At 41.4% G+C, this 15,486-nt stretch overlaps 1 protein-coding gene across 1 annotated transcript; it reads right to left on the reverse strand.

Annotated features, from left to right (window-relative positions):
* Nucleotides 1-2,070: 2,070 nt before the first annotated feature.
* On the reverse strand, nt 2,071-8,389 carry LOC121943576 (CUB and zona pellucida-like domain-containing protein 1). The gene is made up of 9 exons (XM_042487133.1): nt 8,297-8,389; nt 8,052-8,196; nt 7,545-7,688; nt 7,329-7,387; nt 7,037-7,224; nt 5,700-6,094; nt 5,517-5,613; nt 4,051-4,231; nt 2,071-2,207 (listed from the first exon to the last, which is right to left on the reverse strand). Exons 5-9 carry the CDS (start codon nt 7,217-7,219, stop codon nt 2,071-2,073), a joined length of 993 nt encoding a protein of 330 aa, XP_042343067.1. The 5' UTR covers nt 7,220-7,224; nt 7,329-7,387; nt 7,545-7,688; nt 8,052-8,196; nt 8,297-8,389.
* Nucleotides 8,390-15,486: the final 7,097 nt, after the last annotated feature.

Raw genomic sequence — 15,486 nt, forward strand, 5'->3', positions numbered from 1 at the left:
CTCTGATCTCTGCTGTGTTCAGCTATTCATCAGCACCCTCATTTATAACCAGCACAGACACACTGAGAGAGAATAAGCTCTCTGATCTCTGCTGTGTTCAGCTATTCATCAGCACCCTCATTTATAACCAGCACAGACACACTGAGAGAGAATAAGCTCTGATCTCTGCTGTGTTCAGCTATTCATCAGCACCCTCATTTATAACCAGCACAGACACACTGAGAGAGAATAACCTCTCTGATCTCTGCTGTGTTCAGATATTCAAATATGTTTTAAGACCCGGGGAAGACTTAAGATTTTAATTTGTCTTAGGGGACAGGCATACAGCTTTAATTGTTTGTATCTTGTTTTTTATCTCACTGCTAATTTAAAAAAAAAAAATCAATTTCTGTTTGTTTGTTTAAAAACTTTTGGCAATTTCCATTTTGCAATTTCCATCTTTTTGCACTTTTTATATTTTATACTTATAATTGTTATGCCTTTTTGGTGTAAAAAAAAAAAGGGAAAGGGAGTTTACTACATGGATGTGCACCCCTCTGGGGCCATTATTAAATTTGTTATTAAAAGGTGCCAGCGTGCAAAGACCTGGATCACAGATTCCTAATCCTGCAGACACTGGGCAGAATATGTTTTCTGTCTACCAAAAACAAAAGTATTCGCCGTTTATTTCAAAGTGATATTGTATAACAAAATATTATCCCCTAAATCATTATCTTGTTAAGTTTAAAAAACGACATCAGTGTAAATTGTTAATTCCATGAGGTTGTCGTGGAGACTATTTTTAATTTTTTTTAATTTTTACTGTTTCCTCTCACGGGCGGCACGGTGGCTTTGTGGTTAGCACTGTTGCCTCACAGCAAGAGGGTCCCTGGTTCGAATCCCGGTTGGAACGGGGTTCGGTCCGGGCGGGGGCCCTTCTGTGTGGAGTTTGCATGTTCTCCCCGTGTCCGCGTGGGTTCTCTCCGGGGTCTCCGGCTTCCTCCCACAGTCCAAAGACATGCAGCTCAGGTTAATTGATGACTCTAAATTGCCCTTAGGTGTGATTGTGAGTGTGTATGGTCGTTCGTCTATATGTGTCAGCCCTGCGATAGTCTGGCGAACTGTCCAGGGTGTACCCCGCCTTCCGCCCGATGACAGCTGGGATTGGCTCCAGCCCCCCCCGCGACCCTTACGAGGACAAGCGGTTACAGAAAATGACTGACTGACTGCCTGTTTCCTCTCAAGTTTTTTTAAATGCACAAATTGAAAATGTGCATAAAAAGATGTGGATGGGAACACATCTAATGACCGTGGGGAAAAAAGCTTGTTTCATTGTTGACAGGTACTAATGCACAAAATAACAAACTAAGACATTTGAATCGTACTTCTTTAGCAAATTGATATATCAGGTAAATATAATGTTTCCTTAAACCCCTAAAAATAAAATTCAGGAATGTTCAAAAATAAATCTGTGGATATTCATGGTCCACAGTGAATTTTCCTTTACCAGTTTTTAAAGAAGCTGACTGACTCCTGTGTACATTTAAAGACACACCCAATGAAATTTAATTCACACACTGTATTTTTTGGATTGTGTGACAATGATTTAAATCACATGTACCAATGATACTCAACAATAATACTCAACTTATGGCCCGCGGGCCGATTCCCATCACTTATCATTTATTTTATTTTGAAAACACAAATGGTGCTGCGGTACTTACAACCAATTTACTCAAAACAAAAATCAATACAGAAACATACAGGACTTGTCCAATATAAAAAATAAAAAAATACACATCAAAATAGAGCCTGTTGATCAAAAAAGAGACAGTGGAGGATCCCAAAATCCTAGAAATGACCTGAAATCCAAGAAACACCCTAAAACCCTAGAAAAACATGGGGTTTACTAGGACTGGCCCCTTGAGCTCCTGTCATTTTGCAAAAGTGGCCTCCAAGCAAAGCAAGTCGAGTTTTCCTGACCCCACAGAAACGTATGTGAAACCCTCGACTATGGCAGTGACAAAAACATTACGCGGTAGCTGAGAATCTCTCTCATCATCAGAGCGAATCTAAATGGCTTCTCTGTCTTCAGTTTTCCTCAGAAGTTGGCAGGAGTTGGTATTTAGCTTTGGACCTCCTTGACAGGTAGATGGCCACTCCACATACCAGGAGGCTGCTGACAATGAAGACGATGTTCATCCCCAGACTCATGCTCAGGCCAGGAGCTGAAATGGAAAAAACACATTCAAATTCAGGAACTATAAGATGATACATTATATTTATATATCAGGTCAGTGTAAATAGTTATCAGCTATACTGATTAGTGTTTGTCTACTGCGGTTATACACTGCGGAGTACCTCAAGGCTCTGTTCAAGGTCCTCTACTGTTCTGTATTTAAATGCCTCCTCTGGGCACATGAATATTTAATCATAAAATCTTTTTCCATTGTTATGATGATGACACTCAACTCAGAGTCTATAAAACCAGGATCACTCCACAGGATGACTTCTTTAAGAAAAAAATGTGTTGGGATATTAGGTGCTAAATGTCTAATAATTCTTCCTGAAACTCCATAAAGACAATCAGAAATAATATTATCTGGGCCTAAAGACACTTCAGTATTTAGTGATACATTTCCTAATTTAGTGCATTCTGTTAAAATGGAAATCAAGAAGTTGTCTTTGATTCCCGTTTAACTTTCAACAATCATGTCAATAAAGTAGTTCAGTCCTGTTTTTGTCAACTTTGAATGGCTTCAAAACTTCAGATCTTTTCAATTGTTCTCTGACTCAAAGAAACTTATTCATGCCTTCATTTTCTCTAGAATTGATCACTGTAAGTCACTCTTTACACGCCTAAACAATAAAGCACTCTCAGGCTTTCAGACTGTATAAAACGCTGCAGCGAGACTGAAATGGATCGAATAAAAGAGACTGCATAACGCCATTTCAGTGACTCTGTATTGGCTTCATCTTAACTTTAAGATTGATTTTTAAGGTTTTACTTGTTACTTTTAAAGCACTACATGGTCTTGTTCCAGCATACCTCTATCTACCTGTACGCAATCTGAAATCATTCAACCAAAATCTACTATCAGTCCCTCGATCTAGACTCACAACTAAGAGACTGTGCTTTTGCTGTTGGGGCTCTAAACTCTAGAAATGTCTCCCTGTTGTAACTGACCCACTTTATTCACTGCTAAAAAATATTTTATATGGGAATGGTCCCCCTGCAGGTAAATCTGCACACAGATAATTTAATCTACATTACCACATAGAAACAGCAACACTCCCAATCTGAATAGGGCAATATGTGGTGGTGGCCATGAAATGTGCTAAAATTACGTGCTGGCAACACGAAAACAATGCCAATGTGGAGTCAATTGATTTTGTTTTCCTAAAGCTAACTAAACTGTGACTGTTACATTCACACTATTAACCTCATTAACATTGTGTTTGAAACTGAGACCATTCAGAGTTGCATTGGCAAGATGTGCATGTTGCCAGCAGGTAAATTTAATGCATTTTGTGCCTACCACATAGCGATTGTTAGTTCATGTCTATTTTAAACAAACATGGACTTTCAACCAGGAGCCTGCTGTTTGTGTCCTGTGTGAAACCTAAAGTCAATGTAGTAACGTGACATTACATAACTATTCAAAGTACTTTAGATACTTTATTTTGTGTATGTAGTTATTTTAACTAAAATCCCAATCTTTTCATTAACCTAAAGTATTTTTTGTTTGTTCTCTAATATTGCCATTATATATTTCACAACATTAACCATGCCCACATTGTGTTTTAAACTGTGACTGTTCATTTAGCCTTTGCAATGGTTTTGTGTTGTTTTTACAAGAACGTTTTGCGCCCACCACCACATAGCAATTGTTACAAGTTTGTGTCCATTTTACATATTTCTATACACATGAAGTTGCCGGTTTATTAGGCACACCAAGCTGAAACTAATGCAGTCTAATTTAACAGTCCTGCAATGAATCTGTAACCTTAAGTTTTTGTTGAAGCTGTTTTAGAGTTGATGTCACTGACTGAATGCCAGTGCTCACTCACCTTGGCTGTCGGAGGTTTTGACCAGGTGCAAAGGTCCCTGGGAAATAGAGTGACTGGATGTCTCAGATGCAGCTTCCCTTTTCACGCGATTCTGTCCCGAATTGGATCTGATACATCCCTTCGAGCACCTGGTGTTGGGAATACCAGTCTGACAGAGGATGACCGAACAAGTGATGTACACCTGCAGACACATGGCAGTAAAGTCAGGCAAAGTCCGAAAAAGTTCTTTGTACATTCTAAGCAAAGTATATATTCAATAAAAACACAGTTTCTTGCTGTGATGTGAAGCTTATAGCAGAGTTTCAGGAGCAGGACCACACCTCTACTGCACCTCAACCGCGCCTCTTCCGGCTTAAATATCCTCCCAACCCGATCTCCCCCTTTCGTCTGGTTATTCTGCACCCCTCCTCCCCTCCCTCGATCTCTTGTTTTTCTTCCTTCTCTCCGTAGGGTCCTAGGGGTCCATCGTGCCCGGGAGCCACGGCGAATTCCCACCGAAGCTTCCCCACACCGCACTCAACCATTCATTCCAATATTCAGAATCTATGTCTATACCAAATTTACATTCATGTCAATAAATTGTCAAAATTAATTCACGTTGAGGTGTGGTCCTTGCTAGTGAAAAATGGTGTAATTTTGGCAATTTTTCTTTCGGTAGGCTTTGGTAGGCATGTTTTCTTTAAAAAAAAAAAATTTAAAAACCACCAAAAGATATTTTAAAAAAGAACATCAACAGTTTTACATGAAAAAAAATCCCCCCAAAATTTTAAAAGAAAAAACGATGGCCTTTCTTTTTTTCCTTTTTAAAGACAACATGGCCCGCTGGTTTGAAAGGTGTGTTTCCTTTGGAAATTGGCGTTAAAATAAATACAAGATACAACAGTGGATGCCTTTCCTCTCAGATAAAAAAAACCATGAACCCCTCCCTAGTGCTTTAAGTATTATCTGACATGCCTCCCCCTCTCAATAATAATGAACAGTCCCTAATAATGATAAAAGGACTTGGATCTAATATGGTTACCACTTGATTAAATGCACTTAGTTTGATCCACAGCTTTACAAAAACACAGAGTATTTTTTAACTCTAATCAATAGATGTTTAATGATAGCAGTTGTTAAGTATTCTGTTTCTACTCAGCACTCATTACTCACGATTACTAATATTTTTAACATCACAATTAATAACTAAAGTTAACAGAAGTTTATCAGGGTAAATATGGTGCCAGAGTGCATCTACCCTGCAGAGGTTGGGTTTAAGCCCCCAATGTCCTCACATCCTAGACATGTCCCTAACCGTTGTGAATGTTTCCATATTTCACGTCTTTAACGTCAATGACACATTATGAATTCTCTAAAAAGAGATGCTGCTTTAGGGACAGATAAGCACTTAAATTTGTTGAAAAGGCAACGAATATAATTTTCAAAAATTTTACATTTACATTTGAGTTTTTCAAAAGTAACCCTACCTCATCATGAGCGCCGATGAACTCAAAAGCCTCCATTCCAAATCTGAACTGGGATTTGGGGCTGGGGTAGATCTGCACCGTGCTGTCTGTCGCACACCTGCAACAATAGAAGACACGAAGGTTCATCGCTAGAAACAGAAGCATCAAGTTCCACACAAAAGCCTATTGATGGCGGACACCTACCCGTGTTCGATGATGGTGTAGCTGATGCGAGAGTTTGGGTTGTCGTACGGAGTCGCCCTGCAGGACTCCACAAACAGCTCGGTGTTGGGGATGGAGCTGGTCGCCTCGATCTGCATGAACATCATCTGTTTGAGGTTCACCTCCACGGGGTAAGTGCTGGCGTCCACTTTTGTCCTGAACAACTGACTCTCGAAGAATTCAAACTCAAAGCTGAAAGCGCCGAAGCCCCTCTCTGTGAAGGCGTACGGGTTCTTGTGCCTGAACCCAAGAGTCAGGTTGTTTTGTTTCGGATATGTGCAGGAAAAGGTGATTTCAACATCGTGATCCCTGGAGATTATTTCATTTGGGTCAGCGGACGTGATCTCGTTCCTGAAGATGATGTTTTCGCCATCATCCTAAAAATAGAAAGATATGATAATTAAATTTGGAAAGGAAGCAATCGTTGTTACAGCTATAAGTAAGTAGTTAAAGGCAGATCCTATTAGCAGCCACGTGTCTGCAGCAAATAATGCTATTTACACGCCACAGGGATGAGGGATTTTAAAGTACAGTCCTGAAGTTAGTGTTGCCCTGGTTCCCTCGTCAGAAAGCAGATGGGATTTTTTCCATAAGATTGCAGAAAATAATGACAAGCAATATTTCCACATTATGAAATTACCCACATTTTCTGCATTATGGGGCCAACAAAGCAGGTACACTGGAGACTCATGACGGCCAAACTGCTAACTTTAACCCGCTGAGTGGCTAACGAAATGGAATAATCTGCAAAGGAACTTAAACTTGGACACTCTTCCGTCATAAATGCCTTATTTCAGATTATGTTTTAACTGAGTGTAAATGTTCTTAATTATATTCATATCATTATAATTATATTTTAATTCTAATTTCTACACCTTAACACATTGTTTTCCTGTATTTCTATTTTTAGCTATTTACATCGCTGTTATTGTCTGTTGTTTTGTATGATTCTGGCTCTGACGTTTTTTGAAATGCCCTGTTCACGCTCGGCATCATGAAAATGAGGGTCTCCCTCAATGATTTCCAGAGTCTTAAATAAAGTTTTGAACGAATGAATGAACTTCCTGTTTAGCGCTCTGCCAACTTGAATGAAAGCTGATTTAATCTTGCAGCTTTTTATGGGTTACGTGACGGGGTACTTCCACTTTTGGACACCATGTAAAAATGGCTGTTCCTGTTTTAACGGCTGCTGGTAGCAGTTAATGTTTTTTTACAACAAGCAAATGGGTCTTCTGCTGAATCGTTGAGATGTGGGCAGCGATTTAAAGGTCTGAAACCGCCATATTGTGCACATGGTGTTAGAGTTCTGCGTGCTCTACCTCTATGATGGTTCCACAGGTGTTCAGCAACATGACAGCCACCAGGTGGGTGCTGTTGGAGGATCTCGTCAGGTTGCAGGAAGGATTGCTGACGTCTCTCAGATGCAAGTTGTTCTCGTTGCGTCTGATGAGATACGTCTTCTCCACTTCCACCGTTATTGTTGTCTGATTGCATGTCACCATGGTCTCTAAAAGCAGAGAGAGACACGCAGCACAATGGGGATATTCAACATGTTCATGGTGTACTCTGTATACCATTCATATCGTTAGAGGTTGAATGTGGTCAACTTACCGTGATGTCCAACGTCAGCAATCACACAGCGTAGCTCGGACTGATAGACTTGGCCAAACCTGAGATTCAACACGAGATAGGATTTGTGATGCAGAAATACAACAAAGATGGAGGAAGAAATGTAATAAAAATCTCCTTTGTGTCTTAAGTTTAAGTCATTCTCTCATTTAAACTGTAGCCCACGATGTAAAACCAGATGATTAATGTAAATCTTACCTGTCCGTTGCTTCAAAAAGAAAGCAAATAGCAAAATGATCATTCAGTTGGTTTTCAGTTGGATTCCACTCTATGACGTATTCTTCTGAAGAGATTTGCCGCTTTGAAATGCCCGCTGGTCCAGTGATAATCAGGCGTCTTATCCTACAAGAAAAACAATTTTTCCCTAAGTTTGAAGCAAAGAGTGTTTTTCTAAACAGCACAATAAGTACAATACGATTTTAAAACCTTGCTATAAGTGTAATATTGGTGCATATTACATCACAGCATTAATCACTGTGGCTTAAAAAGTCTCTAAAAGTTTCTCTAATTGTCAGAACAGTTTCATGGGTTTCGAAGCTGAAGGTGAAACTGAAACAAAACACTTCGTTCATGCTCCAAATCTGGTGACTGTGTCGTGTTTTGTCATTTTTTCTCCATGACAGTCAACCCTGGAAATATTCTCCTAATAAAAATCTCTGTTTTGTTTGCAACATTTTAAAATGACTCAACAAAACATTTGCTTACGTGGTGTATACTGCTTTGGCTTTGACTTTGATTTCCAGGGTTTGGTTGACGAACGCAGGAAGATTCACTCCGTTTCTCGGAGTTGGTGCCACGTACACGGGGAAGTAATCCCCTTCGAGGCATGAAGGGGCACTGTGTGAGTCCACTGCAGATCAGAGCGGAGGACAGACAGACGCTGAGAAATCTTTCAAATGTTAATATCCAATCAGTGCTGTAAATATACAAAAACATAAACATGACCCTACCATTGACAGTAAACTGCAGCGGAAGCTGGCTTAGAGATTCAGCTAAGGACGGGCGATACGTGGTCGGCTCTGGTGTCGTGGTGGTCGGCTCTGGTGTCGGCTCTGGTGTCGTGGTGGTCGGCTCTGGTGTGGTGGTGGTGGTGGTCGGCTCTGGTGTGGTGGTGGTCGGCTCTGGTGTGGTGGTGGTTGGCTCTGGTGTCGTGGTGGTCGGGCTCTGGTGTCGTGGTGGGCGGTGTGGTGGTGGTCGGCTCTGGTGTGGTGGTGGTCGGCTCTGGTGTGGTGGTGGTCGGCTCTGGTGTGGTGGTCGGCTCTGGTGGTGGTGGTCGGCTCTGGTGTGGTGGTGGTCGGCTCTGGTGTGGTGGTCTGGTGTGGTGGTCGGCTCTGGTGTGGTGGTAGTCGGCTCTGGTGTGGTGGTAGTCGGCTCTGGTGTGGTGGTGGTCGGCTCGGTGTGGTGGTCGGCTCTGGTGTGGTGGTGGTCGGGTGGTGGTCGGCTCTGGTGTCGTGGTGGTCGGCTGATCTGTAATGTAAAACTCCGGGAAGGCTCGTTTATACCTTCCCGGTGTATGTTGTCCCTTGACAGTGCTGGATCCATCAGAGTAGTGCAGCTGAATGAATGTTTTGGCAAAGTCCTCCACCACGAGCTCAATGGGATGGAAACCATTTTGATTATTGGCGACATACTGAAGGGAGCAGGAATCCTGACGAAAAGAAGAGATACTTTCATCACACAAAAGCAGACTATGATTTGTTGTCTTAAATTTTGATTGAATTTTAATTGGGGTACAAATAGGTTTTACTTTTGACAAGTCTAGTTTTGCTGCCTGTCTGCCGCCCGAACATTTGTCTGGGGAACTATGCGTTAATATGCAGGTTTGCCCGAACTGCCGAACTCTGAATCAGAATCGGAATCCGGTTTTATTGCCAAGTACATTTACATATACAAGAGATGTGATTTGGTGTCTTAGTGCAAAACAATTAACATAATGGAAGAATAAAATAGTTAATTTAAAAAAATTAGAACATAAGATGAAAAACATAGAAGCAATTTAAGTATGTAGGAAAGGTGAAATAGAGGGATTGTACAGTTTTTCAGAAGTAGAGTTGCAGCACAAATATCTTAAGTTTAATTAATTAAGTTGACCTAAAGTGTGCAGTGTGCAGAATCCAGTCCAGTGTGCATTAATGCAACGTATAAATATTGCAAAACCCTGGTATTTATATTGCATGACATGTATTTTTGATTTATTATGTATCATGTAAATGCTGATGTTAATAGCTTTTTTAAAATTAATTATATATATATATATATATATATATATATATATATATATATATATATGCAGCTACACCCTTTTTCTATTTCTGGTAATTCTGATGCGTGTAATAATTACATTAAATATTGCAATACATTTTTCCATGTGTACAGTATAAAGTAAAATTTATTTTCCTCTCCATTTCTGTGCTAATTTTGCACTTTAATGTATGAATGTCTGTATGTGTGTACTGAATGTCATGCACCTGAAGGCGAAGAATTTATAATTTTGTTTTATACTGTCTGATGACAATAAAGGCATAAAGACAGACAGAGAGACAGACAGACAGAGAGACAGGCACACAGAGACACACACAGAGAGACACACACACAGAGAGACAGACACACAGAGAGACAGACACACAGAGAGACACAAAGAGAGACAGACAAACAGAGAGACAGACAGGCAGAGAGACAGACAGGCAGAGAGACAGACAGAGACACACACAGAGAGACAGACACACAGAGAGACAGACACACAGAGAGACAAAAAGAGAGACAGACAAACAGAGAGACAGACAGGCAGAGAGACAGACACACAGAGAGACAGACAGACAGAGAGACAGACACACAGAGAGACAGACACACAGAGAGACAGACACACAGACAGACACACAGAGAGACAGACAGACAGAGAGACAGACAGACACAAAGAGAGACACAAAGAGAGACAGACACACAGAGAGACAGAGAGACAGACAGACAGACACACAGAGAGACAGAGAGACAGACACACACACAGACAGACACACAGAGAGACAGACAGAGAGACACACAGAGAGACAGACACACAGAGAGACACAAAGAGAGACAGACACACAGAGAGACAGACAGGCAGAGAGACAGACACACAGAGAGACAGACAGACAGAGAGACAGACAGAGAGACACACAGAGAGACAGACACACAGAGAGACACACACAGAGAGACAGACACACACAGAGAGACACAAAGAGAGACAGACACACAGAGAGCAGACAGGCAAGACAGACAGACACACAGAGAGACAGACAGACAGAGAGACAGACAGGCAGAGAGACAGACACACAGAGAGACAGACAGACAGAGAGACAGACACACAGAGAGACAGACAGACACAAAGAGAGACACAAAGAGAGACAGACACACAGAGAGACAGACAGACAGACACACAGAGAGACAGAGAGACAGACACACACACAGACAGACACACAGACAGACAGACAGAGAGACAGAGAGACAGGCAGACAGACAGACACACAGAGAGACACAGAGAGACACAGAGACAGACACACAGAGAGACACAGAGACAGACACACAGACACACAGAGAGACACATACCTCGTCCAAAGAGAAAGCTCTGTCCAGACTGCACAGCGAACACTCGTGATCATGATGACGTGTTGCTGCCCTGCATCTGACGTGGTCGCCGTCGGGGTCAAAGACGGTCAGGTTGAATGAGCGTGGGCAGTTCCTGGGCACTCTGTAACGCGTGGATCAACTCAGTCAGGAACAGTCTGTGTCTAAAAATATCTGATACTGTTAAATGAGTTTTTTTAAAGTGTGTCAAAGAAAGAGGGATCGATGGTGATTACCTGAGAATTGGCACAGTGGCAGTGATGGGAGATCTGTTAGACTGACCAGTGTCAGATCGGGTCCCCAGGTCCACGTGTGCCTTCATTTTCCATGTGGCCGATGAGGTTCTGACGTTTGATACCCAGTAGCCGATACCAAAGTTAGAATTGAAGTACGATGGGTACCTGCGTGGAGTATTTGGACAATGAAGACGTTGTAGTCGCAGAGGGTAACAAAGTTCGCAATCAGATTCAAGCCCTGAAAAAAATTCTTAAATGCAAATAGGGGATGTATTTATAACACGATGAATGTAAACTGGGGTGGATTTTGCTCACTGAATCTCAAAAGGGGCGTTGCTGTTGAGTCTCAGTGTTTTCTTCACTTCCTTTTGGCACCATACGAGACCATAAGAATCCCAGGCGACGTTTGCGGTGGTGCTCTGGGTCGGGTTCCCACAGTTACCAAAGCTGCATCTGTGGTGATTTACATGGCAACTTCTTGTAGTTTGCGTGCCACGAAGTTCCACCTGTAATGAATTATACAAAGATTACACTCAACCCAATCGCCAGAAAAAAAAAACGCAGCATATTGTACATTTCTGCAAAGTGCGGATTTATTCGATTTGGTAGCACTTTATGATACAGCCTGCAACTTACAAAGATGTTTGAAGTTATCCCCTAAGTATTTTTTAAGTACTTCTCTGGGGTACTTTACAAGGGTACTTTAGAGGAAAACAAAAGAAGTTATCCCGAAAGTTTTTTGTAAGTACTCTGTAAATTTTTACCTTTTCAGACCTGAGCAATTTGGTTTGATTTTGTGCAACTAAAAAAAAAAATAGGGAGAAGGCAAGGAGCAACTTAACAATTTAGGAAAGAGTTACAAGAAAACACCACATACAAAAAAACGACAGAAAGTGGCTCTAAAAAGTGCTGAAAAATGAAAAAATGTAATAAATTTTTTTGTAACACAGTTTTAAATAATATAATTATTATAACTATGAACAGAGTTTTCTATCTTTTCCCTTTCAGTAAAAAAATAATTGTTAGCTCATTTTCAAAGTTTAGTTTTCAGAAGAAATCAAACCGATTTGCTCGCATTTCGGAGGGTTTAAGCAGCTATAAAAGACGTCAGAAAGCAGCACAAGAAAAGTGATGCTGATACAGGTCTCGAAGGGTTAAAATGGGTCAAATTGACACGCAGAATTTTAGGAGGGTCAACGACGAGGTTTTACAGTGCATTTTTATGAAATGAAGTTATTTAAATAGGTGGTACTTTTTCTTTTCACATCAGTCAGGATGTGGCAGGAAACCCTCTGATGAGATGAACCTCACACCTAAAGTTTAGTTTACCTCAAAAGTCCCGTCTGCATTACGCCGTTTTGGGGTAAAGGTCTGCGTTCCACTGAAGAACCTGTACCTGCTCCTATCAAACCTCCACCACGCAGACACAGCCGAGGCCATCAGCAGCAGGTGCAGCAGGGTGAGAGAAGCCATCCTCCTGAGTGTATCCTCCTCAGCGCGATCTGCATCTTAAATACTTTACCACCAGGAAATGAAGACAATATTTTTAAATTTTTTATCAGCGACATCATTTACTGTAAGTGCAAAGCATGAAGTAGAACTAGTTTCCCCCTCCTGTTTTTAAAGGTAACTGGAATTCATATTTCTCAACTGACCACAATAATCGTTTCTTTGTTATTACTGAGACGCAGTGCCAGCTCGTGTTTTTAGATGCTCTGCTGTTGGCTGCAGCACAACAATTCAACAGAAACGAAACTCCAAAGCATCACCTTGTGTTTTAAATAGATCTGGTTCTCAGTACACAGCGATCACGCAGGGAGTTCACCAGTGAAGGACAATCTCTTTTTTGTTGTGTGGGTTCATTCATTCTGTGTGCAAACGGTACTTTTTTACCCACACAATCATGATGACTTCAGATTGAATGTTAGCGCGTTACAGCGGACAGCGTGACGTTTCAATGTTTGGCGGTGCAGAGGTTCAGGTGCATCAAACTCACTTGCTGTGGACAGAAGCATTGTGTCTTTGGGTTGTCTGTGTGTCCGTCCAATGCTCATGAGGGGTATTAAAATGCCTTGAGGGTATTTCATCAAAATTGGCACAAACGTCCACTTGCACTGAACGAGGATCTGATTAAATTGTGGTGGTCAAAGGTCGAGGTTTCTGTGAGCTTGCATCTGTCTCCTCTGATGAATGCAATATCTCAAGAATGCCATGAGGAAATCTTTTCAGATTATGGACAAACGTCCACTTGGACTCAAGGATGGACTCATCAGGTTTTGGTGGTCAAAGGTCACTGCGGCCTCGTATTCGTCTTTGCGAAGCGCAATATGTCAAGAACACCTTGAGAGAATTTTTCCAAATTTGGCACAAATGCCTCTTGGACTCAGTGGTTAACAGATGAAAATTTCGTGGCCAAAGGTCCCTGGGATCTTGCATCCGTCTAATACTTGTAAATGCAACATTTCAAAATGCTTTGACGGGATTTCTTCAACCATCATTTATCATTTTTTCTTCTTTGGATGTGTGTGTGTCTTTCTTCCCTATGTATTGCTCACCACTGTGTGTACATCTGCTGATATAATTGCTGTTTTCATCAATATTGCCACGGATGTTATACTGCTGTTATGGTTTAGGGTTTAGTTTGATGGCTTGGGTCATGTTTGATGCTGCTGTATTGTATTGATTGTCCTCTATCTCTGTCCTCTAAAACTAAGTAAATGTACAAATGTACAATGAAAGTTTTTTTATTTTAGATCTAATTTCTAATTTTGGATATTATAGTTTGTATATTTTATATATTTGCTGTTTTATGCCATATATGTTTGTTTGATTGATTTTTGCTGTATCTGATTGACATGTACTATGGTTCAGATGGTGTCAAATCGATCAATGAAAATGCTGGATTGGTGTTAAATTACACTAATTAGATGTTTTACAAAACAAAATACAGAATCTAAATGACTGTTTACTATCAGAGTCATTTGGTAGGTTTCCATTAACCCTCAAATTGTGCAAATTGAAACTGCGAATACAAAATTCATCTAATAAAAACACGTCAATTTTGCAAAAACTCCTGTTTATAGCAAAAACGTGTTCACGCTGGCATGAGGTGGTTTTTCAGGTGATTCAAAAAAGCCATATTTCATAAAAAAAACAATGGAAACACTTTTTTGGCTTTTATAGCTCATGTGATGTGTAACGCCGGATGGTGGACATGCAACTTTATGGACGCCAACGTCCATTAAACCCAAAGAAGAAGAAAAAGTGCAATAAAGTCACATGACGTTCTACAAAACATGACTCTGCATGTGAGGACGGAGGAAGACACCGAGATCTTCTTCACTCTGATACCAGACAAAGAAATTACAGAGATATTAGATCGGCTTTAATAAGCAGCTGCAAGAGAAATAAAGCTGCCGATGTTTTGAACATCCATCACCATGGTTACTGGGGTGTTCTCACAGTCTGACAGTTGTGTTTTATCTAAACTTCAAAAATATGGCTTATGTTTTGTACAGATCTGTAATGAAAACCAGCTGCTGTCTCCAAAGAGAGCGAACAAAGGCCTCCTGCATCACGCTCTCACGGAGAGGGCTGTGGCTTAGTTTAAAATATCGCCTGACATTGGCTTCAGTAATTATCTCTGTCACGCCTGACATTGGCTTCAGTAATTATCTCTGTTCACAAAGAAGTGTAAATTACTGCTGCAGGCTCTGGTAAACCACACCCGTCCCTGTGCTCATCTGCAGGTGCTTTCCTGCTTGTTATTATAAGGGTACAATTATATCCATTGTTTGTTCAGGTTTTTGTGTTGAGTGCTGTGAAGGTGAGCACGCACCTCTTGTGCTTGGTGGTTGTGGGTTCCAAATGTGTGTGTGTGCGTGTGTGTGTGTGTGTGTGTGTAATGGCTAACTGCATGCAGGTGTGATTACGTGAGTTCACTACTTCAGCAACCTCACTCCAGCTCTTTTCATTGTGCTCCTGCGTGCAGGTATGCAGCTGCTCATGTTGTGCTTGGTGTTTTAAATTAAGTGGAGTGGGCTGTAAGGTTTTGTAGACTCTCCTCTGGTGTACCTTAAATTGTTTGTGAGTGGGCGGCGTGCAGTATCAGAGCCGGTTGCAGGGGCTGAAAGGGTTTGGCCGGCGTCAGGTGTCTGGTGAAGCCATCTCGGGAGCTCCGCACCACCAGATACAGTGACCTAGCCTGGTAAACAGTGACCCCCTGCAGACCAGCTGTCACCAGTGGTCCCCGGTGCACTACCGGCCTGGCCAACACGGAGGAGGCCGCCCAATCACAGCCCCCC

The sequence above is a fragment of the Plectropomus leopardus genome, chromosome 1 (genome assembly GCF_008729295.1).
Source record: "Plectropomus leopardus isolate mb chromosome 1, YSFRI_Pleo_2.0, whole genome shotgun sequence".
Taxonomy (NCBI): domain Eukaryota; kingdom Metazoa; phylum Chordata; class Actinopteri; order Perciformes; family Serranidae; genus Plectropomus; species Plectropomus leopardus.